This window comes from Syngnathus acus, chromosome 17 (assembly GCF_901709675.1).
Source record: "Syngnathus acus chromosome 17, fSynAcu1.2, whole genome shotgun sequence".
Lineage (NCBI taxonomy): Eukaryota > Metazoa > Chordata > Actinopteri > Syngnathiformes > Syngnathidae > Syngnathus > Syngnathus acus.
The window spans coordinates 8,484,704-8,512,414 of NC_051102.1; the positions used below are offsets into that span (position 1 = coordinate 8,484,704).

The 27,711-nt window shown below is 43.7% G+C and overlaps 2 protein-coding genes and 2 long non-coding RNA genes across 7 annotated transcripts in view; 2 read left to right on the plus strand and 2 right to left on the minus strand.

Annotated features, from left to right (window-relative positions):
• Positions 1 to 2,982: 2,982 nt before the first annotated feature.
• On the plus strand, positions 2,983 to 3,879 carry LOC119137691. Its single transcript, XR_005100984.1, has 3 exons — positions 2,983 to 3,033; positions 3,236 to 3,290; positions 3,836 to 3,879. It is a non-coding gene; the product is annotated as an uncharacterized LOC119137691 (long non-coding RNA).
• A 6,055-nt stretch (positions 3,880 to 9,934) lies between these two features.
• wrnip1 (WRN helicase interacting protein 1) lies at positions 9,935 to 13,626 on the minus strand. Of its 2 annotated transcripts, none has more exons than XM_037277189.1 (7): positions 12,998 to 13,622; positions 12,707 to 12,901; positions 12,244 to 12,485; positions 11,236 to 11,459; positions 10,577 to 10,732; positions 10,414 to 10,493; positions 9,935 to 10,286 (listed from the first exon to the last, which is right to left on the minus strand). In XM_037277189.1, the coding sequence occupies exons 1-7, from the start codon at positions 13,577 to 13,579 to the stop codon at positions 10,005 to 10,007; spliced, it is 1,761 nt and encodes a 586-aa protein (XP_037133084.1). In that variant the 5' UTR covers positions 13,580 to 13,622; the 3' UTR covers positions 9,935 to 10,004. The 2 variants fall into 2 exon arrangements, with proteins under 2 accessions (XP_037133084.1, XP_037133085.1); XM_037277190.1 differs by having other exon boundaries at positions 10,147 to 10,286; positions 10,581 to 10,732; positions 12,998 to 13,626.
• Positions 12,408 to 26,821, plus strand: mylk4a (myosin light chain kinase family, member 4a). 3 transcript variants are annotated; one of them, XM_037277185.1, is made up of 16 exons: positions 12,408 to 12,546; positions 14,029 to 14,205; positions 22,383 to 22,496; positions 22,608 to 22,692; positions 22,797 to 23,145; positions 23,715 to 24,016; positions 24,391 to 24,496; positions 24,894 to 24,987; positions 25,066 to 25,175; positions 25,383 to 25,524; positions 25,597 to 25,667; positions 25,733 to 25,861; positions 26,047 to 26,199; positions 26,276 to 26,354; positions 26,435 to 26,489; positions 26,721 to 26,821. In XM_037277185.1, the coding sequence occupies exons 2-15, from the start codon at positions 14,125 to 14,127 to the stop codon at positions 26,486 to 26,488; spliced, it is 1,869 nt and encodes a 622-aa protein (XP_037133080.1). In that variant the 5' UTR covers positions 12,408 to 12,546; positions 14,029 to 14,124; the 3' UTR covers position 26,489; positions 26,721 to 26,821. The 3 variants fall into 3 exon arrangements, with proteins under 3 accessions (XP_037133080.1, XP_037133078.1, XP_037133079.1); XM_037277183.1 differs by lacking the exons at positions 12,408 to 12,546; positions 14,029 to 14,205 and adding an exon at positions 19,952 to 20,756; XM_037277184.1 differs by lacking the exons at positions 12,408 to 12,546; positions 14,029 to 14,205; positions 22,383 to 22,496 and adding an exon at positions 19,952 to 20,756.
• Positions 21,700 to 27,711, minus strand: part of LOC119137693 — a 136,235-nt gene continuing 130,223 nt past the window's right edge. The window contains exon 6 of the long non-coding RNA XR_005100986.1: positions 21,700 to 21,774. This is a non-coding gene — a long non-coding RNA (uncharacterized LOC119137693). The remainder of the gene's footprint in view (positions 21,775 to 27,711) is intronic.

Sequence of the window (27,711 nt, forward strand, 5' to 3'; positions counted from 1 at the left end):
GCATCACGTTTTAGGTCATAAATGTGCTTTTTGTTTCCAAAACATTTCAAATGCATTCCCTTGAAATGGTCCCTGTTATTTTAACGCGATGTTTACTTTCAAATCTAAAAATCAACTATCAAAACACAGAGCGCGTCTCAGCATGTTCCTAAATACAACAGAAAAATGATTTTTGAGGAGTAAGCTTTGCAGAATTAGGCCAGCAGGGGCCACCAAATCAAAGTAAGACAGACATAAATACGGGACACGTTCTGTTTAATTAATCTTCTAATTAGCAGTCAGGTCACGTGTCTTGTAGCAATCATTTGTGTATAGAGTAAACTAGAATAGATACAAAAATCACAGTGACTCTTCTGGGATATTGTATTTAACTTAACTTTATTCCATTGGTGTACGCACTTCTCAAAGTAGTACTACTTTATTTTTATTAATATTGATCAGTTTGAGTGATCCCCCCGCCCCCCTCTTTCGCTTCAGCCGTGAGGCGCTCAACAGCCCTTGAAGGCATCTTCAAAAAGGTATCAACGTCACCTAGTGGACATTAGTATATAACAGTTAAGTGTTTAATGCGCGTCTGCCTGACAGATGCGCGTTTCTGGATTCGATTCAGGACTTGGCTCCCGAATATCACAATCAAGGATTATATATCCAAACGATTCTCAACTATGGATTTTCGGTCGAAGCAGGAGGTCATCAGTAAAGGAAGAGCAACTCACGGGTTAAAAGGTTTGATTCGGACAACGGGACTTCGGAGCATCTATTCAAACGGAGTGGTAAGCACGATCGAAAACAAGTTTTTGATTCCATGTGCTTTATTGAGTGTTTTTATGTGTGAAGACTGCTGATATGAGATTTTAATTAAAATAGTTCAAATTAAATAATGAATAAGCCACACTAGATCAGCGTTCCCCAACACGGTTACATGTCAAGTTGCGCCCATGTTATTTTGCTCCCCGTTTCGAGTTACGACTGTTATTGTAACGCCTTACAATAACAGTCGTAAGTATGGTCGTCGTTATGTTTCATTATCATCTTTAATGTCTGCAGGCGCAAAGCATTAAATGTCGGTAATGACGCTGTAGGGCGACGTTGTAAATGTATATCTTTTATGCAGTTTTGACCTTTTTGTTAACATGCACATAACATTTGAAGTAATTATTTATTCCTAAATAGTTTGAGATTGAAAGTGACAACCAAATTGGCTAAAATGGTCTGGAGCCACTTTTTCTTTCTTTTTTTAAGCACTTATATGTGTGTTAAAAAAAAAAACACTCCATGCGCACTCTTCTCTGTTAGAACTTGCTTACCTTAAAAGCATCCAAACATCGGATGACAGCTGATGCAGAGCTCCCATCAGGCAATGCTAACATTAGCCACACTTTAGTGTTGTTGGCTATATTTGACGTTATCTGATGCAAAGGCTGTGTCACAGTAGCTCAGCGGTTAAGCCTCTGCCAAGTAAGCTTAATTCTTTGCGTCACGGGTTCAAACCTTGATGACTTTTTTTTTTTTTAGTGTTTGCTATTTTTTGCAGCCAGTCGGAAATGCAACCGAGACTTTTCGTTCAGCGTTTTTAATTGAGAATTTGAACAGTTTTGGAATCAGGGAAGTTCCAAGTCGCTGTGACGAACCTGCAGTCGCGAAACACAAAACTGCGCGACTCGCCTTCCAATAACAGTCGTAACTCGAGACGGGGAGCAAGATAACATGGGAGCAGCTTGACATGTAACCTTATCCACGGGCTGTACTTTGTCGATTTTTCTCTCACTTCTGCATAAAGTTTGTGACTTTTGTTTTTGTTTTTTTCATTTTGCTTGTTAAATACTGCTTCATGATTTGCTGAGGTATCAGGAAGTGGGTGGGGCAATGAGAATAAAATCCGATTGGTTGGAAAGGGGGCGCGGTGATGCAGACGAGGGGTCCTGTGATCGGTGGGATGTAAAGTAGACGTGGCGTCGTCGATTTGAAATGCTGCCTTCCGATTGGCTGTTGGAAAGGTGGGCGTGGTCAGGCCAATTTCAGCTGCGCTCAGTCTTGAAGTGAGCGTTGGTTGCCGTTCTGTCACTGCCAAAGTCACGAGTCTTTGGTCGAGTGGTTAACGTCTTTGCCTCTGACGCGATGGGAATAGTGTTCGAAACTTCCCCTTGGCAATGGCGGGTGTGGCACTTTTCACTTTCAGTTCAGAGCGCAGCTGAAATTGGCTTCACCACGCCCACTTTTCCAACAGCCAATCGGGAGGCAATTTCAAATTGAGGTAGAAGGCGAGCAAAGTGGCACTTCGGTTTTGAAGGGTTTTCAGTCTTGAGGTGAGCGTGGGTTGCTCTTCCGTCACTGCTCTAGTCACGAGTCTTTGGTCGAGTGGTTAACGTCATTACCTCTGACACGATGGGAATAGTGTTCGAGACCTGCCCTTGGGCTGTACTTTGTCAATTTTCTCTCACTTCTGCATAAAGATTGTGACTCTTATTTTTCATTTATTTTTTTCCTTTCGCTTGTTTAATACTGCTTCATGATTCGCTGAGGTCTCAGGAAGTGGGTGGGGCAATGAGAATGAAATCCGATTGGTTGGAAAGGGGGCGCGGTGATGCAGACGAGGGGTCCTGTGATCGGTGGGGTGTAAAGTAGACGTGGCGTCGTCGATTTGAAATGCTGCCTTCCGATTGGCTGTTGGAAAGGTGGGCGTGGTCAGGCCAATATCAGCTGCGCTCAGTCTTGAGGTGAGCGTTGGTTGCCCTTTTGTCACTGCCAAAGTCACGAGTCTTTGGTCGAGTGGTTAACGTCATTGCCTCTGACACGATGGGAATAGTGTTCGAAACCTCCCCTTGGCGATGGCGGGTGTGGCACTTTTCACTTTCAGTTCCATGATTTTTCCCTAATGCAGTGGCCTGTCACGTGGTACGCGAGTGTGCAAAGCGCCATTGGACGAGCAGGCGAGGAAGATTTGAATTGGCGGATGTGACGTCATGGATTGGGGACGGGGTGTGCTCAAGGGAAGTTGTCATATTCAAGTGCGACACGCGGGCGGTTTCTCAGGTAAGCTAGCGTGCTAGTAAATGTTTGTCGTTCATTGGCGTTTCTCACGACGGACGCCTTATATGTTTGTTGCAGGATTCAAGGCGAGTTATCAAATGCAGGCGCCACCGACCGTATGGCGGTTTCTCGGGTAAGCTAGTATGCTATCAAATGTTTGTCGTTCATTGCCGTTTCTCACGACGGGACGCCTTGTTTGTTGCAGGATTCAAGGGAAGTTATCAAATACAGGCGCCCCCGACCGTGTGGCGGTTTCTCGGGTAAGCTAGTATGCTATCAAATGTTTGTCGTTCATTGCCGTTTCTCACGACGGACGCCTTTTTGATGCAAGATTTTCACACTCGTCACGGCCACCGCAACTGTTGTTTTGCCGCTACGGGATTTCAAATCGCTTTGGCGTTTTGTTTCGTCAAATTAACAATGTTGCATTACATATAGTGTGCTATTTCCGTGCTACGCAAACTGATGAATGTGACGAATCTGTTACGTCATGTTCAAATCTATTCCAAGATGGCGCCCGCCCGCCTTCCGTCCGCAACAAACATTTGCGAGCGTGATTTTTCTCCCGTTTTGGACGACTGCTCGATTCATGCCGCCATTTTTGAGTGAGTTGGATGATAAAATTCAAATATAATTTGGATACTTTTGTCCTTATTATAAACTCATTACAATATACTGATAATTGTATACATATTTTAAATATAAAACGTTAGTTGATATGTATAATTGTTGCAAAAATATCATGCCATTGCCACTCTACTCAATGTCTACAATTGTTGCAATAATTTGTGTTTGTGTTTTGTAGCGCTCATAAAGGCCGCCCAGCCAGCACCCTTCTATACAAAGCAATGGCTCTTGAGCCATCTCAGTGATGCTGAGGAAGAGTAGTCCCAAATCAGGTGAAAGCCCGTTGGTGTAAAGTTTCAGCTGACTGTAAATGTGATCACTTTTACCAATTGCACCATTTGTACTTTTCAAGTTTTTTTTGTATGAATCCAGTGAGCAGGGTGACGCCGGTGAGAAGTCACACCATCGAACTCCCTGACGCAGAGCTGTGCTTGACCAGACCAGGCAACTGCCTGGGGCAAGGCCACTAGGGGGCTCTCTTATTTATCCATTTTTACATTTGGCACTTGTCCCTTGTATTCTTGCACTCTCGTACGCTGCTGTGACAAGTAAATTTCCCTGTTGTGGAATAAAGTTCTATCAATCAATTGTTTGTATTGTAGTGTTTGTATTGTATGGTGTATTGCATGTATTGCATTGTCCATCCATCCATCTTCTTCCGCTTATCCGGGGTCGGGTCGCGGGGGCAGCAGCTTCAGGAGGGACTCCCAGACTTCCCTCTCCCCAGCCACTTCATCTAGCTCATCCCGGGGGATCCCAAGGCGTTCCCAGGCCATTGTATGGAGTGTTTTGTTTGTAGTGTTTGCCATTGTATGCCGTGTTTTGTTTGTAGTGTTTGCCATTGTATGCCGTGTTTTGTTTGTAGTGTTTGCCATTGTATGGCGTGTTTTGTCGTTTGTACTGTTTGCCATTGTATGGCGCCTTTTGTCGTTTGTACTGTTTGCCATTGTATGGCGCCTTTTGTCGTTTGTACTGTTTGCCATTGTATGGCGCCTTTTGTCGTTTGTACTGTTTGCCATTGTATGGCGCCTTTTGTCGTTTGTACTGTTTGCCATTGCATGGCGCCTTTTGTCGTTTGTAGTGTTTGCCATTGCATGGCGCCTTTTGTCGTTTGTAGTGTTTGCCATTGCATGGCGCCTTTTGTCGTTTGTAGTGTTTGCCATTGCATGGCGCCTTTTGTCGTTTGTAGTGTTTGCCATTGCATGGCGTCTTTTGTCGTTTGTAGTGTTTGCCATTGCATGGCGCCTTTTGTCGTTTGTAGTGTTTGCCATTGCATGGCGTCGTTTGTAGTGTTTGCCATTGCATGGCGTCTTTTGTCGTTTGTAGTGTTTGCCATTGCATGGCGTCTTTTGTCGTTTGTAGTGTTTGCCATTGCATGGCGTCTTTTGTCGTTTGTAGTGTATGCCATTGCATGGCGTCTTTTGTCGTTTGTAGTGTATGCCATTGCATGGCGTCTTTTGTTTGCCATTGCATGGCGTCTTTTGTCGTTTGTAGTGTTTGCCATTGCATGGCGCCTTTTGTCGTTTGTAGTGTTTGCCATTGCATGGCGCCTTTTGTCGTTTGTAGTGTTTGCCATTGCATGGCGCCTTTTGTCGTTTGTAGTGTTTGCCATTGCATGGCGCCTTTTGTCGTTTGTAGTGTTTGCCATTGCATGGCGCCTTTTGTCGTTTGTAGTGTTTGCCATTGCATGGCGTCTTTTGTCGTTTGTAGTGTTTGCCATTGCATGGCGCCTTTTGTCGTTTGTAGTGTTTGCCATTGCATGGCGTCTTTTGTCGTTTGTAGTGTTTGCCATTGCATGGCGTCTTTTGTCGTTTGTAGTGTTTGCCATTGCATGGCGTCTTTTGTCGTTTGTAGTGTTTGCCATTGCATGGCGTCGTTTGTAGTGTTTGCCATTGCATGGCGTCGTTTGTAGTGTTTGCCATTGCATGGCGTCTTTTGTCGTTTGTAGTGTTTGCCATTGCATGGCGTCTTTTGTCGTTTGTAGTGTTTGCCATTGCATGGCGTCTTTTGTCGTTTGTAGTGTTTGCCATTGCATGGAGTCTTTTGTCGTTTGTAGTGTTTGCCATTGCATGGCGTCTTTTGTCGTTTGTAGTGTTTGCCATTGCATGGCGTCTTTTGTCGTTTGTAGTGTTTGCCATTGCATGGCGTCTTTTGTCGTTTGTAGTGTATGCCATTGCATGGCGTCTTTTGTTTGTAGTGTTTGCCATTGCATGGCGTGTTTTGTTTGTAGTGTTTGCCATTGTATGGCGTGTTTTGTTTGCCATTGCATGGCGTCTTTTGTCGTTTGTACTGTTTGCCATTGCATGGCGTCTTTTGTCGTTTGTAGTGTTTGCCATTGCATGGCGTCTTTTGTCGTTTGTAGTGTTTGCCATTGCATGGCGTCTTTTGTCGTTTGTAGTGTTTGCCATTGCATGGCGTCTTTTGTCGTTTGTAGTGTTTGCCATTGCATGGCGCCTTTTGTCGTTTGTAGTGTTTGCCATTGCATGGCGCCTTTTGTCGTTTGTAGTGTTTGCCATTGCATGGCGCCTTTTGTCGTTTGTAGTGTTTGCCATTGCATGGCGCCTTTTGTCGTTTGTAGTGTTTGCCATTGCATGGCGTCTTTTGTCGTTTGTACTGTTTGCCATTGCATGGCGTCTTTTGTCGTTTGTAGTGTTTGCCATTGCATGGCGTCTTTTGTCGTTTGTAGTGTTTGCCATTGCATGGCGTCTTTTGTCGTTTGTAGTGTTTGCCATTGCATGGCGTCTTTTGTCGTTTGTAGTGTTTGCCATTGCATGGCGTCTTTTGTCGTTTGTAGTGTTTGCCATTGCATGGCGTCTTTTGTCGTTTGTAGTGTTTGCCATTGCATGGCGTCTTTTGTCGTTTGTAGTGTTTGCCATTGCATGGCGTCTTTTGTCGTTTGTAGTGTTTGCCATTGCATGGCGTCTTTTGTCGTTTGTAGTGTTTGCCATTGCATGGCGCGTTTTGTCGTTTGTAGTGTTTGCCATTGCATGGCGTCTTTTGTCGTTTGTACTGTTTGCCATTGCATGGCGCGTTTTGTCGTTTGTAGTGTTTGCCATTGCATGGCGTGTTTTGTTTGTAGTGTTTGCCATTGTATGGCGTGTTTTGTTTGCCATTGCATGGCGTCTTTTGTCGTTTGTACTGTTTGCCATTGCATGGCGTCTTTTGTCGTTTGTAGTGTTTGCCATTGCATGGCGTCTTTTGTCGTTTGTAGTGTTTGCCATTGCATGGCGTCTTTTGTCGTTTGTAGTGTTTGCCATTGCATGGCGTCTTTTGTCGTTTGTAGTGTTTGCCATTGCATGGCGTCTTTTGTCGTTTGTAGTGTATGCCATTGCATGGCGTCTTTTGTCGTTTGTAGTGTATGCCATTGCATGGCGTCTTTTGTTTGCCATTGCATGGCGTCTTTTGTCGTTTGTAGTGTTTGCCATTGCATGGCGCCTTTTGTCGTTTGTAGTGTTTGCCATTGCATGGCGCCTTTTGTCGTTTGTAGTGTTTGCCATTGCATGGCGTCTTTTGTCGTTTGTAGTGTTTGCCATTGCATGGCGTCTTTTGTCGTTTGTACTGTTTGCCATTGCATGGCGTCTTTTGTCGTTTGTACTGTTTGCCATTGCATGGCGTCTTTTGTCGTTTGTACTGTTTGCCATTGCATGGCGCGTTTTGTCGTTTGTAGTGTTTGCCATTGCATGGCGCGTTTTGTCGTTTGTAGTGTTTGCCATTGCATGGCGCGTTTTGTCGTTTGTAGTGTTTGCCATTGCATGGCGCGTTTTGTTTGTAGTGTTTGCCATTGCATGGCGTGTTTTGTTTGTAGTGTTTGCCATGGCATGGCGTGTTTTGTTTGTAGTGTTTGCCATTGCATGGCGTGTTTTGTTTGTAGTGTTTGCCATTGCATGGCGTGTTTTGTTTGTAGTGTTTGCCATTGCATGGCGTGTTTTGTTTGTAGTGTTTGCCATTGCATGGCGTGTTTTGTTTGTAGTGTTTGCCATTGCATGGCGTGTTTTGTTTGTACTGTTTGCCATTGCATGGCGTGTTTTGTTTGTACTGTTTGCCATTGCATGGTGTGTTTTGTTTGTACTGTTTGCCATTGCATGGCGTGTTTTGTTTGTAGTGTTTGCCATTGCATGGCGTGTTTTGTTTGTAGTGTTTGCCATTGCATGGCGTGTTTTGTTTGTAGTGTTTGCCATTGCATGGCGTGTTTTGTTTGTAGTGTTTGCCATTGCATGGCGTGTTTTGTTTGTACTGTTTGCCATTGCATGGCGTGTTTTGTTTGTACTGTTTGCCATTGCATGGCGTGTTTTGTTTGTAGTGTTTGCCATTGCATGGCGTGTTTTGTTTGTAGTGTTTGCCATTGCATGGCGTGTTTTGTTTGTAGTGTTTGCCATTGCATGGCGTGTTTTGTTTGTAGTGTTTGCCATTGCATGGCGTGTTTTGTTTGTAGTGTTTGCCATTGTATGGCGTCTTTTGTTTGTACTGTTTGCCATTGTATGGCGTCTTTTGTTTGTACTGTTTGCCATTGCATGGCGTCTTTTGTCGTTTGTACTGTTTGCCAGTGCATGGCGCCTTTTGTCGTTTGTAGTGTTTGCCATTGCATGGCGTGTTTTGTCGTTTGTAGTGTTTGCCATTGCATGGCGTCTTTTGTCGTTTGTAGTGTTTGCCATTGCATGGCGTCTTTTGTCGTTTGTAGTGTTTGCCATTGCATGGCGTCTTTTGTCGTTTGTAGTGTTTGCCATTGCATGGCGTCTTTTGTCGTTTGTAGTGTTTGCCATTGCATGGCGTCTTTTGTCGTTTGTAGTGTTTGCCATTGCATGGCGTCTTTTGTCGTTTGTAGTGTTTGCCATTGCATGGCGTCTTTTGTCGTTTGTAGTGTTTGCCATTGCATGGCGTCGTTTGTAGTGTTTGCCATTGCATGGCGTCGTTTGTAGTGTTTGCCATTGCATGGCGCCTTTTGTCGTTTGTAGTGTTTGCCACTCGACCAAAGACTCATGACTAGAGCAGTGACGGAAGAGCAACCCACGCTCACCTCAAGACTGAAAACTTCAAAACCGAAGTGCCACTTTGCCCGCCTTCTACCTCAATTTGAAATTGCCTCCCGATTGGCTGTTGGAAAAGTAGGCGTGGTCAGGCCAATTTCAGCTGCGCTCTGATTGGTCGGACTGAATTTGGGCAGAGGTAGGAGGCGGGCAAAGTGGCACAGGTTTTTGAAGGCAGTTTTCAGTCTTGAAGTGAGCGTCGGTTGCTCTTCTGTCACTAACATCGTTACGACACTTTGGTCGAGTGGTTAACGTCATTGCCTCTGACACGATGGAACTAGTGTTCGAGACCTACCCTTGGGCTGTGGTTTGTCAATTTCAATTTTGTCAAAAAAGGTGCTTAATGTTTGGTGTTAGGTGCTTAAGGTCTAATGCTGTTAGGTGCTTAAGGTCTAATGGGGTTAGGGTTTGGTGTTAGGTGCTTAAGGTTTGGTGTTAGGTGCTTAAGGTCTAATGGTGTTAGGTGCTTAAGGTCTAATGGTGTTAGGTGCTTGAGGTCTAATGGGTTAGGGTTTGGTGTTAGGTTTAGGTCTAGGGTTTGGTGTTAGGTGCTTAAGGTTTGGTGTTAGGTGCTTAAGGTCTAATGGTGTTAGGTACTTAAGGTCTAATAGGGTTAGGGTTTGGTGTTAGGTGTTTGAAGCATCATTGTTGGTAAGCTTCAGCTTGAGTATCTGCCATTGTTCCCTTCCAAAGTTATCAATCCTGAACTTGTGCATGCGTGTGTCAAACTCTCAGTTGTAGTGCCGGTTCCCATGTCTTTACCTTCCAAGAAGAGCTGGAGAAAAACATGCGACGGGAGCGGGGAATGTGAAAGAAGACAGCCTTGGCGCCATTCATCCGAGAGCCTCTTGACAATGTTTGACAGTCGCCGCGGCGTGAACAGGTGAGTCGACACGCACACATAGCAAGCTGATTGGAGGTGGGGGTGAGGGCGGGTGTGGCACTTTTCACTTTCAGTTCAGCTTTGGCCAGGATTTTTCCCTAATAAAGTGGCCTGTTTTGAGGTACACTTGAAAATGGCAGTGTACCTAATGGAGTGTCCGTGTGATTCCCTCGTTAAGTGCACCTGCGTGAAAAGTTCTAGCTCCTGCAGAACGTGAAAGTGGCTAAAACTTTTCACGCAGGTGCGCTTAACGAGGGAATCTTCGAAAACATGTTGGAATGCGGCCCCGAGGACTAGAGCTTGACACCTGTGACCTTTGACCATGATATGGAAACATAGAACATGGAAAGTTTCAAAAAGTTCAAGGACGCAATGCTCAGTCTTATTTTACTTTCAGGAGTGCAAACATAAGCTGAAGAGTGGACAAGTGACTTTGCTTATCATCCTTGCAATGGCGTCCAGGTAAAGAAGTCAATGTCGCGCAACTCCTCGGGCAGGTAGTGCTGCTCCACCGGAGTGCCGAAGGCCGGATTGTATTTGTAGCCCTTGGCGTAGCCCAACTGCTTCATGAGACGGGTGGGTGCGTTGCGCAAGTGCAGCGGAACGGGAGGCAGGGGCCCTTTGTGGTTCCGCAAACAGGCCTTCACGTTGTTGTAGGCCTTGTACACGTCCACCGATTTGGCCGCCCGGGAGAGGTAGACCACGCACTGAGCCAGGATCACCTGGAATCAAGATATAAACGATATATTATTTATTATTATTTTTTCCTCCTCAATACTGCCAATTACAATTACTATTCCAACGAACTGCTTGAACTTTTTTGACAACTTGTTCAGGCCACTGACATACCTCGCATTCGGGCATCCCGATGAAGTGACAGGCCTGGTAAGTGGACACGGCCTGAGGCAGAGCCAAGGGATCGGCGAGACCTGAGAGTGCCAGGAACGCCGAGTGAGGAGCCCGAAAAGAACATTTTGATTGAACTCGATCGTAGAATCTCTGTCTGCCGTACCTACGTCCTCACTGGCAAAGCGGACCAGCCTGCGAGCCACGTAGAGCGGATCCTCGCCTCCTTCCAGCATGCGGCCCAGCCAGTAGAGGGCGGCGTTCTCGTGGGAGCCTCTCATGGACTTGTGCAATGCCGAGATGCAGTTGAAATGCTCTTCGCCTTTGGAGTCATACAAACGGAAAGTTACATCACGACGATTATGATGCCTTCTGATTGTTCCACTGACTGCTAAATCAAACCGCATCGCACGACTGGAGTCGGATCATATCTCCAACTTTGCTTTTATTTACCATCGACAAGATACAAACTTAGTGTTTTAATGCGAGTCATTCGTCAAGTGGGCCGAGTGCATTTCAACACCTCATAAAATTGGGAGCAGTAAATCTCCGTGTTTCGGGACAGCTGAACGTTATGCAACCCAACAACTGGGGAGGCCACAGGGAAAACGAGTTTTCCACAGATGGTCACGACTTGAGGCTGGAGCTTCAAAGGGAAAATATTCAAATTGACTTTGTAAACTATTATTTAAAATGTAGACAATATTCTAAGGCTGGGAGAATGAAATTCAAGATTATTTATCCCCACCGCCAAATTTGGCTTCCACAATCAGTTTTTGTGTAGGAACAATTTGCTTTGGTAAGTGATCAGGAGGGGTAGCTTACCAGCTTTGTCGTACAGAATATGAGACCTCTGGAGACCTTCCTTAATGTGTTCTTCCTTCACAAGAATTTCCTGGGCGGAACCATCTGGTCCTGTCAGTCCAGGCTGGGTCAAGCTGACCTGAGCCTGAACGGCCAGCTGCAGACTGTTCAGCCCTGTCCGAGCGTCGCCGTCACACAGGTAGGCGATTGTGTCCAGGGCCTTTTGCTCAATGTAAATTTTGGGCCTGAGAACAAATAGATAATAATCAACAGGCTTTCCTTTTACAAAGTTAGTTATGATTGTGCAAGTCCCTACAGAAAAACAAAATGAATAGGACCTCAGATTTCCAAACCAACGATTTTGCATCCTCCTCAGCTCACAAGAACAACCCTGCCCCACCAGAGGGCGCCACTGTTTATAGCAACTCAAAAGTTACATGTCAACAATCTCAGAAAGGTTAGAAAAAATACTGTAATCATTTAAAATGTATCACAAATATTTTTGGCTGGTGTTTGTTTTTTGTGGTCCTGGAATGGATTATTGGCATTTCAATTCATTTCGACTGAGAAAGATGATTTGAGATATAAATATTTAGGGCTACAAATCAAATTGTAACTACAACATTTTATCGTGACAACCAGCCACCATTAATAAGTGATCCGGTAGTCATTTTAGGTTTCTGTAAGGCTTGGCGAGATGCCCGGGGCCACCTCAGTCTGGTGCAAGTCCAAGCTTTTAATGTGGACATGTGTGATTTGCTGCGTTCTTTCCACGCCTGGCAAACAATACTGTCAACAAATCTGCCTGACATGCAACATTGCATTCCGCGAGGAGCCAGAAGCCATCAAAGGCCTCGCGGGCTACAGATCGTGCGCAAATCTGATCTGTCAACACATCATTCGGGACCCAGGCCCAGAGGATTGCACTGGCTCCTGCCGCCCTCCTCCCCATCAAAGATCCAAACGGGCCGGCTCAGCCAAACAATTTTGATTTGTGGCGCGTTGTCCACTCAGGAGCGCAGCACTCACTCGTTTGGGTCCGCTTCGTGGTCCGGCCATTGGGGATTGGCTTGATCCCGTTCCAGCACGGTGATCCCGAGCGCCGCCACCGCCCGGTCCAGGATCGAGCCCATCGCCTCTACCGAGAGCTTCTCGAGGACGAGTACTCTGCAGCGGCTCAGCAGAGCGGCGTTCACCTGGAAGGACGGATTCTCGGTGGTGGCCCCAATCAGAGTGACTGTTCCGCACTCGACGTGAGGGAGGAACGTGTCCTGAAATACAGAAGAAAACGATGGGACATACATCTGTGAGGATGTAACATCCTTTTTCCCAGTAAGTACTGGCTTCATTTCAAATAAAAGTAATGGATGGTAAATAGATATTTGTTGAATTAATATAAATGTACACAAAAAAGGTACTTTATATCATGCTTTTATTGAAATTACTTGTTAAGAGGTGGGGCCTGGCAAGGCATGAGACGAATATAGCTGACCTGTTGCGATTTATTGAAGCGGTGGATTTCGTCAATGAACAGGATGGTCTTGCGTTTGAACAGCCGCAGCTCATTCTGCGCTTGCTTGATGACTTCTCGCACGTCGGCGGTGGACGCGCTGGTGGCGGAGAGTGGCACGAAACGAGCCGTGCCCTTCTTTTTGCTGTTGCTGGCAATGATGTGAGCCAGAGTGGTCTAACACAGAGGGAGTGCAATGTTAAAAATACATGACTGAGTCTTTTTGCCACCTGATATGCAAGATTGTTAAGGGTGATGACGTCACCACAGCACCTTGCCACATCCTGGTGGTCCCCAGAGGATGAGAGAGGGTATTTCCTGGCAGTCCAACAGGGACCGCAGGAGGGTTTGTTCCCCGACAACTTTGCTCTGACCAAAGTACTCCTCCATCGAGTTCGGCCTCAAAATCTCTGCCAGTGGTTTGTTTGAGGCTAATAGTGTCCGTAGATCCAAATTAGGTGTTGCGTTCAAGGTTCGTCCGTCGCTCTTACTTTGCGCCCCAGAATGTTTGGGTTCGGCTTGGAGCTCGGGCGGAAAGCTACTCTTGACTGCCTTGTTGACCGCGCCACCGCCACTAGCTTGTTTGTTGGGTAGTGACGCGTCCGTGTCATTTTGATGTGAGCTTTTCGACTTGTTGCCGTGGAACATGGAGAATACTCCAGAGGAAGCAGGGGAAAGCGCCGTGTGGTCTGCACCCGCAAGCTTTGGCGCAGCTTCGGAACGAAACTTTTTCATCGGTGGTCCACCTTCGGCATCACCCTTCAGTAGACAAACATCGAGATGACCATTAATAGCGTCGGAGGTGAAGTCTTTCAAACAAACAGGGCACTGCACCGATATGGAAGACGTCGCCATCTTGCATCCTTGAACACTTGCCACGTGACCAAGGAAACGATTTAAAATTGGAATTTCGAAAACAAAATTAAAACTACTGTCATCTTCTGTATCATGTTTCTAAATTGTAGCATAAATTGTAACTGTCTATGAGATCAGAAAATATTTTCGTCACGTTCGTTTCTACCTTTGTGTTCAACGCTTCCGGTTTTATGTTCAGGGGTAATGGGACGTTCCAGTTTCACCGCTAACTCTTGGGAAGAAAATGCACATCACTGTAATTACAGTGATACGTAACTTATAAGTTAATTTATACCTGCACAAAGAAAATCGCAACACAATCCATTTCATATTAAAAATTGATGCAATTATTCTACTAAAACAAATAATGGTATAAATTTGAGGGGATTATAGGATTTTCTCAAGAGTCGTTACATTGGTGCATCAATTCAATTTATGTTTCTGCTCAGAAGAAAAATCCCAGACCAAGTGCACCAACAAAATGAGCCAGGCCAAGTGAAGAATGGCCAAGATGAAGTGAGCTCCTGTGTGCTGACAGCAGAAGCATGAGCGCGCCAGTCTTCTTCCCCGACCTAGAAAAGGTGAAAACGATGCGATCCTTCTGGGAGATGAAGTTGAACCTAGAGGTACATATGCATTCGGTACATCTTATATTCGAAAAATAAATTCAACTTCAGGAGTACCAGCAAAGTTTGCTAAAAAGCCAAGTTGTAACAATGCAACAATATTATAGTGCAGTGCATATCAATATTAAAACTGCCCAATACGAATAGAAAGAAAAAAAAGATGACAACTGCATGTATGAAAAGTGTTCTTGTATTTTGAAAAAAAGAAACACACAATCCACCTTTCGTTTTTTGTTTGTTTTTTTGTTAATAAAGACGCGAGACTGGTACACTTTTCTGGTGTATTTTCTATTGACAATGCCGTGTCGTGTCGTATTAATAGGAGTCAATAAATACAATATAGCTCAGGTTTTTTATTTCACACCAAAGGCCCAGTGTGCGCGCGTGTCGCGTGCGACCACATTAAACACAAATCCAAACAACTTCTGTACATTATTTATACAATTTACAGGTGGTTGAGCCTTAAAAATTTCGAAATATGATCATATTTGATGTTTTTAATATAAACGTCTATTTTAGGTCGATACCGAAACCAATTTTAGACGTCTAAATTAGGTCAATACAAGATCAGACGTCTAATAGACGTCTATGGCTGACAGGGGACTTGATGGCCTTGCGTAACTTCCTCGTTTCTCAATATCGGTGCTTTGTTAAAGTTGAATTTAAATGTTTTTTTTTAAAGTGTGCTGGTTTTATTAAAGCTCTACTTTCTCGTGCAGAGGAGGAGAGGTTACGCAGGATTACACATGCGCGTCATGGCTGTCATGCGCTTCACCATGGCACCTGTCACTCTTTAGTCACAGGGACAAACCGACCGTCACTGGGCTCTAAGTGCTGATAGGAGCCGAAGGGGCAGAACTGAATTAACGGCGGCTTTTTAATATTTGGGTGTCCCATGCACAACACCTTGCTGTCATCCCTTCAAACCCGTCACTTGAAACTGTCCTTCCCCCCAGCCAACGCGCAACGGGGTTTGAGTAGATTGCAGCAAAGTGCTAAAGAAGAGGAGGAAAGACAATGAGGGGGCTCGTTGAAACGATAAAGGACTTTGCAAGCACTTGGTTGGTCAGCAGCATGTCTGTGCTTGCAGTCTACATTGGCTACAGGCTTTGGGATTTACACTGCTTCAGGAGGAGTCAACTCGCATCCACGCGCGACACACAGGTACTGCAGTAAACACAAAGAATTATGTTACAGAGATATCAGTCAATAGATAAAAATAGTGAGCTCCTCATCACCATCATTAGCACTTTGAGATTCCTCCGAATGTAAAGTGCGTTACAAATATAATTTATTCTTATTATTTTGTTTCTTTGGTAAATCAAACGTGTTCATGTGTAACGTATTTTATCATTTCCCCAACACTATTTTATTTCCTGAAGAGTCTTGCAAATGTATAAATACTGTATTGTGGTGAATTAACTTGAGTGTAAATCTTGCCACTCAAAAATGTTTTTGTTGTTGTGGATTTTCAATTTAATTTTACTGCCTAAATAGCCAAACTGCCAAAACAGACTGGAATCATAATGGCCACAAGTATATATTTTGTGATATTAACAAACTAACAAAGTATTGACACGTAAACATGACCAACATTTTTTATTTTATTACTATAGACCCCAAAAAATGGCTGTGGGCTGTTTTAGCTGAATAAAAGATATTCAATAATAAATATTTATTTCAAAAATATATTTAGGGCTATTTAGGTAGCTGACACTTCAACTTGGGTAAAAGGTGGGTTCATTGAAATGGTGGCCGCTCCTTCCAGCTTGTGTGTAACTTCCGTCCTTATACTGTACACGGCAGCTGGAAGAATTAAACGTGAGCTAACTCGGCCAGTCGTGTTTACGAGCAAGTGCAGCGTGTCCAGCGATTGTACAGTGCAGGGCTCGAATTTACAACATGTGTTACTGCCATCTAGTGAGTCACATTGCTGCTGCTTTGTAGCATCTAATGTTTCCAGTTAAATGTTTCCTTTACATAGATCAATATAAACAGGTTGTTTTAGATTCTAAAAAAGCCTGAAATATGTGCATCCTTTTAAACAGTGCATTAAACACTCATTTGGTAGTTCCGGTTTATGCCGTTAGAGGGCGCCACCTCAGAGAGGAGCTGCCGTTCTCTCGCCCTCTCTTATTTCCATTACTCCTTTGACATTTAGGGAGATATACAGTGACATTTACCACAGCAGATGCATCTTTATGTGACTAAGCTCTTCCCACGCGGCCCCCCGCATTCTGTCATTGACCTTAAATGTCTCATGTAGCATCTTCACGTGTGTGGATACATGATGGAATAAGTGCAGGCCCAAGCCTCATCCTTAATAGGAATGCTCAAAAGCAACAGAAATATTTATCATATCTGAAAGAGAGAAACTTTCTTCCCCACACACAAAGAATTGATTCACTGATAAGAAGAAATGTTAAGCAGTCAATATTATTCGTTCATTTTCATGTCTTTTTTTTGTATGGTTTGTTACAAGGACACATTTCAGATGTTAGAATAAAATTACGTTAAAATAAAAACATATTTTAATTCATTTTAATATTTAAAAAAAATAATTTAAAATATCAAATCGCGTATATACAAAGATCATAGTCAACACATATCGCTTCAACATACTTCCTTAACTCCGGTCATTTTTTACGCTATTTTATGTCTACGGCAACCTTGAGTGCCTTGAAAGGCGCCTTATAAATAAAATAAAATTATTCTTAACGACAATTACTACTAGAACTAGATTTTCAGTGTACAAAGGAGAAATATTACTACTTTAGTAGAACTAGAAGAATCTAGTAGGCTAACTGTTAGCTTATCTGATAAGTAACCACATTGTGGTTGCCAACACTTGCCATTTCCGGAGCAAATCATTTGCGGGAATTCAGTATGTTTCTTTGTTGTTTGCTGCAATGTAATTGGCCATTCGGGGTTTCGGAGGTAAATAAATACAAGGTTCTGAAAGGGAAAGAACAGGGGGCGGGGGCATTTAACATGGGGGAATTAAATTTCACGGCTGCCGCATACGCACTTAAGTGCATAAGTTTCCGAAGTAAAGTAGAGCCAGCGTTGGCAGGCGTAGCCACCGCAGCGAAGCTAACTGGACGATAGCCACGCAGCTCAGTGGCCCGACGCCTCTAGGGACATTTTGTTCTTTGACCAACAGGCCACACTCCATTTTTAACTGATCACATTGAGCGCTTGCCAAGTAGCCTGATAGCAGCGGTGTCAGGCAGATCACTCACTCACAACCAAAAAAGGAGATTTCCATGCAAGTTACAAAACAAGCGCAAAAACTATCGGTTACGATGACTGTACTTCACAGCACAGGCTGATGTCGACAACAAAGGTTAAAAAACAAAACGAATGCCAAAACAGGTTAACCAAGTAAAGCAGTCTAAATTCTCAACTAGAAATTTGTACGGTTAGCGAAATCAAATATAAACTGTGGATGTTGGGATAAAACCTCAACATATCTTACCTTATAACGTCATAGACAAAAAAAAAAATTTGCTGTAAAGACAATGTTGACCACTCTACCATCGTGCCACCCACTAAAAACTATTATTGTATTATAATATATAATAAAATACATTTCAGTATTTAAGTTATATCCAGCCACCTTTTAGTATATTACATAAAATGCATTATGATAAAACAAAAAAAGAGCACATTTTGTCCATTTTGAAATGTTGTGAAAACAATATGCCCTAAAACCACCTTCTCTACACTAAGTGGAAATTTATTTGTATATTTATTTCTTTACACTGACCAGAAAATGTCAATGGTTTTGCCAGATGCATCTTGGTGGTGACATGCACAGAAGCATCCAGTAGTCCAGTATTCATTTTATTCAGTGGACAGCGTGTCCTAACATAACAGGAATTTTGCAGTGACATTATAACATTGAATAGGTGAACAGGTGCCACACGATGCATTCAGGTTGTGTGTACGTCCGCGTACAGACTCTGTTTGGCACGGAAGGTGCTCGCGAATGCTGAGAAGACACGATCACGATACTGTTACTTTCTTTGGCATTGCTTTCTCTGTAATGAGTGATTGATACGTACTATATATTTGTCCAAACTCTCAACAGCGCCTCAGATGAGTTTACATCTACTGCTGGGCAAAAAAATCTCACAACACAAGACCAACCAAATGACGTGTACCATTTTGCAAGTAGAGTTGATGTTAGAGTTGAATCATTTAACATATGTCATGAACTTTGTATTCCACGCAATTGACACGACATGCGGCAAACGACCTACGCCGTCTGTCATCGGTTGGCAACATAACCGTCCCCGCCGGCGTGATGGATGCCTGCTTTCTCTCCGCTCTGTTTCCGTCACGTCAGAAGACCTTGTTCTTTCCTTTTACTGTCATCGTACATATGCAGGTGCAACCAAAAGCGCACCGTGGAGGATGTGGCGCTTTGGAAACGAGCATACTTTTGTCATGAATTTAATAAGAGTCAAGTGTCACGCTTAAATACTGACTTGAGCTTCTCTGCTCGGTCTGCCAAGCACCCGTTCGTGGCGCGCTGCGCTCATGAGCTCACATCTTGGCTCTAATCGCGACAGTGTGGCAAATTTGGCCAGGGTCACTCTGGCTCGGTTTGCAGTTCGCGCCTCCGACATTGTCAAGTGTCATCAAGGCGGCTGGAGCGGGCTGCGTTGCCGCCAAGATGCATCGAAGATTTAGGATTTACGATTATATTTGAATGGCCTACAAGGTTTTCCTTGATGACGTCAATCTGTTTCGGCCCTGTGAGGAAACACGCATACATGCATTGTGTTTGAGAGGGAATGTGGATTATGTTCATATGCGTATGCAGTTAAAATTAGCTCTTTCCTGGTGGTTATCAGTGGACGTGTTTGTCAGCGAGCTGGCTCCCGATAAATCATCCGTGTCAGCCGTCTCTTTTTCAGTGGGCAGACCAGTCATGTTACTGTATGTCCCCTAAAGATGGATGGAATCGCAGGCCCCTTTTCACATTCCCTCGATAGTGTCTGGATTACATGTCTTTTTTATGTATGGAACATATTTACGCTATTTAGTCAAGCGACATTAACTTGAGGAAGGCAATAAATCTGACAACTCGCATCCTTGTAAACATGAGACAGAAGGAAACTGTAAAACCCAAGTTATGTACTATGTCTGTGACTATACCACTTTGAGCCTCGGGGTTTCTTTTTTCCACTTGAGCTACTTGACTTAAAGACTCAACAAGTAAAATAACACAAGTGACTACCAAACATGTTAACTTGCTAACATGCGCTAAATGGCTAACTGATTACTAACAAAGTAACTGTCAAGTGAGCTAAGTTGCTAGTACAGTATATCCAACAAGCTAACTTACGCACACGTTAACTAGCTTAAATTGCTACTATAACAAACAAGCTAGCATAATGTTACACTAACTAGCTTAATAAGTCAATAACATTTTATTTCATTTTTAGCAAACACAACTTAATGCCTTAAAAAGTGAATGTAAGACACCGTAGCTAGGTTTGCGTGGTTCTAAACATGGCTATCTAATCTCTCACATGATGTCTTCGCCCTTTCATTAGCAAAACAAGCTTCATCATCCTTCTGTGCCACTCAAGTAGTGTGTACAGTGCGCATTTTGACACCAGGCAGTCGAGTGATGCTGGTGGGCTTAGCACTTAAAGGCTCTCAAATGTCTCATAGCCCGAGCAGTGCCAAGCCCCCTCCCCTAACACTTGACCCGTGCTGACGCAGTCTATCCATTTACATTTAGGTCCGCGGGATCACTGCAATCCCAATAGTGCGGACAGGAGCAGGCACCAGGAATATTGCTACGAGAGAACTATTGCCCATCATTTATAGCTTCTTCACTGATCTTTTGCTGTTGAAATTGCTTGTGACATATTTTCAATCCTTTTGTCCGGCGTGTTAATTGATAGATTTGCACAACTGACGAGAGCACTGAAGGGTAGAGCTGGCTCCAATTGCTCCAAAAATCTTTCCGTCTGTTTCACGGACGTTCCCGCTTCTGCTATCGTTTCGAGTTGGTGTCTTGACGTGATTTTTGTCTCACTGCGAGAGCCATGAGTTCCTCCATGAAGACTACGAACTTAGGTCAGAGGATGGGCGACAACAGAAGTTTTGATCTCATCCAAAATCGGATTGAATCTTTAAGTGGAAAGATGGACAAGCTCATCAACCTTCAAGAGAAGGTCCTTATTCGGCTAGATGCCAAGTCCGATGTGACTGACAAGGAAGAGACGGAGAATGTCAAGAGCCTCGTCTCAAGTGTGGAAGTCAATCAGTCGCAGGGACAGGACGTCAAGAAGATATACCAGGAAATGAGCACCATCATGTCGGTGGTCAACCAGCGGTCTGAGATTCAGACGCAGAAGCTGGAGGGGATGGAGAAACTGGTCCTCAGCATGCAGCAGGTGATCAGCTTCATCGGCGAGACGATCAAGAGCTCCAGGCTTATGGAACTCATGTTCAAAGGTCCGGCTGACAGCAAGGCTAACAAAGTCTCAAAGAGGAAATCATCTGACAATGTTAAAAAGCCAGACAAGGTGAGAAATGATCAATTCCTTGATAGCCAGCCATGATAGTCCAACCGTCATTTCTGACATCTTTGGGCTGATGTCTTGGAAAAAGCCATAAAATGGATCGTAGCGGAAACACCCTTTGTTGATAGGTGGCTTGTAAACTTGCAGGGGTCGTATGCATGTGCTGAAGTGTGTGAGACGAGCCGCTGTGACGCCAAGTGTGGCACGGGAAATACCTTCGAGGCAAAGGGTGAAATGCTGCTTTTGGATCTGGGGCACACCGGTTGTGCTCTGAAAGGACTTGAAATCCTTTGAGCTCCTAAAAAATGCTGGAAAAACAGAATTAAGTTACCTTTGATTGTATTCCTCTGTTGCTGCCAATTGTCAATTGAAGAAACGTTGCCAGTTTTTTTTTTTTTTTTTTTGGCAGAGTCCAATATGCGTCTATCGTGACTTATGTAACCAAGAAACAAAGATTAGCGTGTCACCTACTTGAGAATGTGCAACAAATAATAATAGCAACACAATTAAAGTCACAATAAATCCAAGGTGAGAAGCAACAGAACTGCACAGCTACCGTCTGCTGTGTGACTCACGTTTCAGTGAATTTCTCTTGTCGTCACACCTTAAACTCTGTCCTTGTCTACCACCGGAGGTGTGACATTCCTAAATTTCTGTCGAGTAATTTCTGTTACTCCTGCGTCTCCCAATCGGTGATTTGATCCGCAGCAAGTGTCGCTGTCACTGAGGAGACAAGGTACTGGAAATATCCCTTGTGTGCTGTTTACCTACAGCCCCCCGCCCCCCTTCGACCCGAGGTGGTTTCAAGACAGTTTTTTTCCATGTTAACCTGAGCGTCTAGTGTTTAGTGAGTTGGATGGGGGCCTACCGTCACTTGTAATATTTTCCACTCGGGGTTGCATTCTGTGGCTGAGTGCAAAAGTTCTCAACTCGCTGGCCCGCTGCCGTGGGTCGTCGATCCATCTGCCATGAATAATCAAAGGCATGCTGTTGCGCCATTCAGCGCACGGATAAGTGCATCCTGCAAACAGAGAGTGTTGCTTATTTTTGTGCTACCGTAATGTGGTCCATGTGTTTCCATTGTTGCGTCATCACATCTACCTGTTGTCATGATTGCTGAAGGAGTGAAATATTTCTTAGTGCTAAATTGTCTATTTTCCACCAACATACAGTAAAATAACACCAATGCCAGAAATACTGAGTAGGCAGCCTTAAGTTCCAGGAACTCTGCGTTCTTTTCAGGAAAGTCTGTCGTTCCTGAAACAAAAACGTTCCAGTCAGATAAGTTACGAGCCGCTGGCATCGGTCCAGAGGTTCCCGGGGCCCTCGAAGTAAGATGAGTACTACCCTCCTGTTGCCCGGGTCAGCCAGGGTCACGATAGATACCTTACCCCGACGCTACATTTATACTGCACCAAAGACTGCCGGACAAATATCCAGTCAGACTGCTTTGACGTCATCCCTGACCACTAGGGGGCATATTTACGTAGTGTCGTACTAGTTGTGATGTAGTCAGTCTCATAGTCCAAACAAATGGTTGGATGTTTTTTTTAATTTATTTATTTATTAATTATTTTTTTATTTATTGTCATAACCCTACTAAGCACTGCCATCTTGTCTTTTCACTAGAAAACTACCTCTAACACAGCCCTAAAAGAGAATGAAGAGGTCTCACTGTCATCTAACACATCAGAGCACGATGGATCAGAGCATTTCCCCGCCCCTCGCAATTATGGAACCTTTGTAGGTCATCAAGAGCTGTGCTTCTCTATTATGTTGTCACAAATGCAATTTTCTGCATTTCTTCGAATGGAAAGCACATTTTAGAGATTTTCAATGACTTGTACTTCACAGTTGAAGAACCAGAATAAAGACGGCGCAGAAAAGCCTTGTTTGAGCCTCAAAGCTCCAAAGACGATGAAACCCCCAGACACTGAAGGTAGATACCCAAGAGTTGCTCGTACTGACGCATAAACTTCAAATATGAGGAGGAAAATATCAATCTATGATGTCTGTTTGCTCCTCAATTCATTTTGTTTTTAGACACCTCGTTGCAGAAGCAAGTGCAGTTTCAAAAAGACGTTCTGAAACTCAACAATGAGAATGCAGAGAAGTCACCTCAGCAGTTTGCCATGTTTTGGAATCTGGAAGCTGATGTTCCCGCCGCAGACCCCGACAGCGGCGACGATGTGGAAGTTACCGAGGAGGTCGTTGAAGTGGAGGAGATAGTGGAGATCGTCGAAGAGCTAGAGGAGGAGGAAGCACTGAAGGGAGAAGAAGTGGTGGAAGAAGTGGTGGACGAGGTGGTGGAAGAGCTGGAAGTGGTAGAGGAATTTACTGTAGAAGATTCGCAAAATTCTGAATCGGACAACAACGAACAAATAAATTCAAGGTAGTTTGCCTTGTCAATTTCCTCAATGCAATCCAATTCAACTTTAATCGTTAGCAATGATCATCATTTTGAAGGACATCATTTTTCTCTATTCTTATGTCAGAGCAGGAACCCAAATGATTTCTTCTAACCCCATTGTTGGCTGTATTTTAAATACTGCTGCAGTAATGTAGAAAAAACATTACTATTTCAGTATCTACATTTAAAAAAAAAAATATTTTATTTATTTTTATTTATATTATTATCTTATGTGTATTATTTATTTTAGAAGTAGATCTTCATCCATTGGTGGTGTATCTGAAACATTTCCCTTGTGATGAATGTGGCTTTGCTGTAATAATAAATATGAAATAACAAACTACTAAAATAGAGAATAGCCATTTTTAAAATTATTTTATAAATGCATGATGACAAGTATTGCAGCACTAATAGAATTAAAAGTTAAATTAAATTGTCAATACAATTTTTAAACAACCACATTGATATTATAATACATTCAATTTATAAAACAAGTCAGCCGAAGTCCTTCAGTCCTACGACGTGTCCGAGCATTTACGTTGTTCCATCAGTGACGAATGCGAAGACACCTTCCTGGACGCCAAGATGGAGCTCAGTGTCGGCAGCGGCTCCTTTGAGACCGAAGAACTTGTTGTGGTGGCGGAATACACCGAGGTCCTGGAAGTTGACGAGGTGGAGGATGAAAAGGAGGACAAGAATGAGGACAAGCAGAAGCCGCAGGAACAGAACCAGAACCAGGCTGGGCTTGAGTCCCAGTTTGATCTGAAAGAAACATTGGCGCCAGAGAGGGATGAAAACAAAGCCGAGCCTGAGGATGAAAATGAGCCTGAGGATCAACCCAAATACTTGATTGGTTAGTCAGAACTCTTTGGATCACAACTGAAGCTTTTCAAAAATGGATGGAATGCAAGGTTCATTCAGACAAAGCGTATTTTTCTGACTATAAGGTGCACTTCAAAATTACGACTGTCCAATTGAATAAAGTTTCACTCGGTACTCGTTTTGTGTCTCTTCAAGACGCGCCTTACATCCCAGCGCATGGAAATTTCCACAGACAAAGCAGTCCATCGAGACTGCGCCTTAAAATCAGGGGCGCCTTATAGTCTGAAAAATAGTTTTTCATTTTCAAATGAAAGGCAGTCAGCAGTGAGCTACCGAATAAAATTCGACCCGGCGACCCTCGAGTCTGTCAATGACAACGAGATGTTGGTCTCCGCCCCACTTTAGACACCGCTCCTCCCCCGCCAGCGCCGTTTAATCACCGCATCGTGTCGGCCAAGCCCAACCAGATCGGCAACTTCTACACCATCAACTGGCAGGAAGTCCTGGGAGGGTGAGAGATGCTCTTCAACTCCAGCATGAATTCAATTGAGGATGGCATGTTTACGGGTCAGTGGAAGGGTTCCTTACTCTAACTCCCCACCGTGAAGCCTTGTATAACCTGCCCCCCCCCCCCCCCCTCGCCTTGTCTACTTCATAACTCGAGTCTCGGTGTCTATTTTTATTGCCGGACTGAGCGGTATGTGAAACTGTATCTTTGGTGCCAGCTGCTTTCTAATCACCAAGTGTTAATCCCCATCTTCAAAGCGGAGGCACCACTGTAATGAAATAACACATTCGGCTTGTTTGTTTGCACGGAGATCATTTCTTTTCATTAACAGGGCGGGAAAGCCGTCAGCGTGTTGCTCGCGGTGTTCAATTTCCAATGTCCATCTTGTCTTTCTCCAAAGGGGTCGTTTTGGCCAAGTGCACAAATGTGTTGAAAACTCATCCGGTCTGACGTTGGCAGCCAAGGTCATCAAGGCCAGATCTCAGAAAGAAAAGGTATAGCGGGATCACCATCGTGATGGATCGTCCCGCTTCCAGCTCCATGCGTCTTATCCTGTGTCGATTCCTTACCAGGAAGTGGTGAAGAACGAAATCCAGGTTATGAACAATCTGGACCACGCCAACCTGATCCAACTCTACGCAGCGTATGAGTCCAGGAATGACATCATCCTCGTGCTGGAATAGTACGTCCTATCTCTTACACATTCTCCACTGACGATTACATTTAATCCTCCACAATCTTTTTTGTACCTCAAGTGGGACATTGCATGCAAATATACCCCCTCCAAAAGTATTGGAACGGCTCTTTTCATTTTCAGGAGGTAGAAGTGTTTTGAGACCATCATGAGTTTTGGTTTGTACTGATGAATTTTTGCCACGGTTTTGTCCAGCGTGGGCGGAGGCGAGCTGTTTGACAGGATAATCGATGAAAACTACACGTTAATGGAGCTGGATGCCGTGGTGTTCATCAGGCAGATCTGTGAGGGCCTGCAGCATATGCACAAGATGTACATCCTCCATTTGGACTTGAAGGTACACACACCAAATTCCTTCTTGTTTTATACACCAAGCAAACTCTAAGGTGGAATTATCTTTCAAGTGCAGCCGGAAAACATCTTGTGTGTAAGCAGGGTGACCAATAAAATTAAGATCATCGACTTTGGCCTCGCGAGGACGTAAGTGTTCACCTCTGTATTGCCGACTCCTTTGGGTTAACTTCAATCGTATGATTCTGAAATAGATACAAACCCAGGGAGAAGTTGCGAGTCAATTTCGGTACGCCGGAGTTCTTGGCCCCGGAAGTCATCAACTACGACTTTGTGTCGTTTAACACGGACATGTGGAGCCTTGGCGTCATCACGTACATGCTGTGAGTACTGTCCATTCCTAAAAATGTCTTGCATTACTTTTCTCCGCCTTAGACTTGAAATGTTTCTTTGTCTATATGTGCCACTCTGATTGGCTGCCGTCAACAGGGCAACAAATCCAGCTGACATGTAATGATATATATACTGTAATGATAAAAATAAACATGCATCCCCATCCGTCCGTCAGTCTGAGCGGCCTCTGTCCTTTCCTGGGCGACGACGACAACGAGACGCTCAACAACATTTTGGCCTGCCAGTGGAATTTTGAAGAGCAAGAATTTGTGGACACGACTGAAGAGGCCAAAGAGTTCATCACTAGGCTCCTCGTCGTCAATAAAACGTACACTATCGCCTTGTGTGGGATTTTCTTTTTGCTAGCTAAAGCGCGATTGATTTTTGGAATAATCATTTTTCAGCTGGAGGATGGGAGCGTCCGAGGCCCTGAGACACCCTTGGCTGTCTGATTCTGCCCTTCATCATAAACTTAATACCAAGGTAGGCAGTTTCAAAGCTGCCGACTAACTTTTTGTGTAATTAAACAAAACAAGGAAAAATGACCTTTTTTTTCTTCCCAGAAAACTATGTGCCGATCTCGCCGGTCATCATGTGTGCCCCCAACAGACAGTTGAGGTAAGCCATGCTACAACTATTAAAAAAAAAGAAAAATGATTTTAAAAAAAAGAAAAATGATTTTATCCACTAGAGGGCAGCATCACTCAAGTTTACGAAGGCAAACCATTTTTTTTTTTTTTTTGTTCGGCTACTGGACAGTATGAACAGCAGCAAGACTAGTCAGCATTATATATAAGCATTTGAGAATTAAAAAATAAATAAATATCACAAATAGAAATCTCTTATCAGGGCACCACGATGGCTCCAAGCTGTGGCCACTCCGGACCAAGCTACCCGTCCCCTCATACAACACCACTTTGAAATGAGTGAAATTGTAATATACATAAAAACATTTTTTTTTAACTTTGCTTGGCATTTAAAAGCCATTTTACTGGACGACCCTGAAATTTTTTTTCCTAATAAATCACTGGCATCAGGCGGAATATCCTTGTCCCAAATCAACATTTTTCAGGAGACCCTTAAAACAGCACATTTGGTAATTTCATTGTCAAAAAGCGCTAGCTAATTCCAACAGTAGATTTCTCAAATATTTGTCAAAAATAACCCACACGTGAACTGAGCAATAGTACAAATTTGTGAGAAAATTATACCAAATTTACCAAATTATGACTCGTTTCAGATGACACCAGTGATATATTTATAAAAAAAAAAAGCATTGGATTATTTTTTTTTTTGCATGTTGATGGCTATTCGGACACACCTGATTGAACTTATCTAGCTGCATTGAACATGCAAAAACCAAAGTGAGCCTCACTTAGTGTTACAACATTGATTTGAATGTAGTCTGCACATTATTCTGCCTATTATTATCTTCACTAAGAGCTTTGTGAAAGGTGTAATCATGATTCTATACCACAACTGCATTATTATTTTTTGTCACACTGCCCCCCCATCCTCTCTGTGTATTTTTTGGTCGACATATCCGAACAATATAACATCCATGTGGCCTACTGTATGTTGTTGCTGTCATGTAGTGCGCACTTTATAACAATATTTATTCAAGTATAATCAAAACTTATGTAGGTTCCACTGCTCTGTTTCTATTTTGTAATGCATCAACAAAATGTCTTATCAGCTGATTGCTTCACTCTGTATCACTGCACAAAACTAGTATTTTTTTTTTGTATCTTTTTTTGTAATTGTACTGTATGCATGAGCTGCAAAGCCACGCCACGCCGGCGCCACTTGATCAGATGCTTGGTTCCGCCTTCTGTGAAGG

Coding starts and splice junctions, on each gene's coding strand:
- mylk4a (XM_037277183.1), top strand. CDS start 20,274: ATGAGTTCCTCCATGAAGACTACGAACTTAGGTCAGAGGATGGGCGAC. Junction 23,146..23,714: donor AACGAACAAATAAATTCAAG/GTAGTTTGCCTT, acceptor TTGTTCCATCAG/TGACGAATGCGAAGACACCT. Junction 25,668..25,732: donor GACTTTGGCCTCGCGAGGAC/GTAAGTGTTCAC, acceptor ATTCTGAAATAG/ATACAAACCCAGGGAGAAGT.
- wrnip1 (XM_037277189.1), bottom strand. CDS start 13,579: ATGGCGACGTCTTCCATATCGGTGCAGTGCCCTGTTTGTTTGAAAGAC. Junction 10,733..11,235: donor TATTCTGTACGACAAAGCTG/GTAAGCTACCCC, acceptor ATGACTCCAAAG/GCGAAGAGCATTTCAACTGC. Junction 10,287..10,413: donor TCGGGATGCCCGAATGCGAG/GTATGTCAGTGG, acceptor TCTTGATTCCAG/GTGATCCTGGCTCAGTGCGT.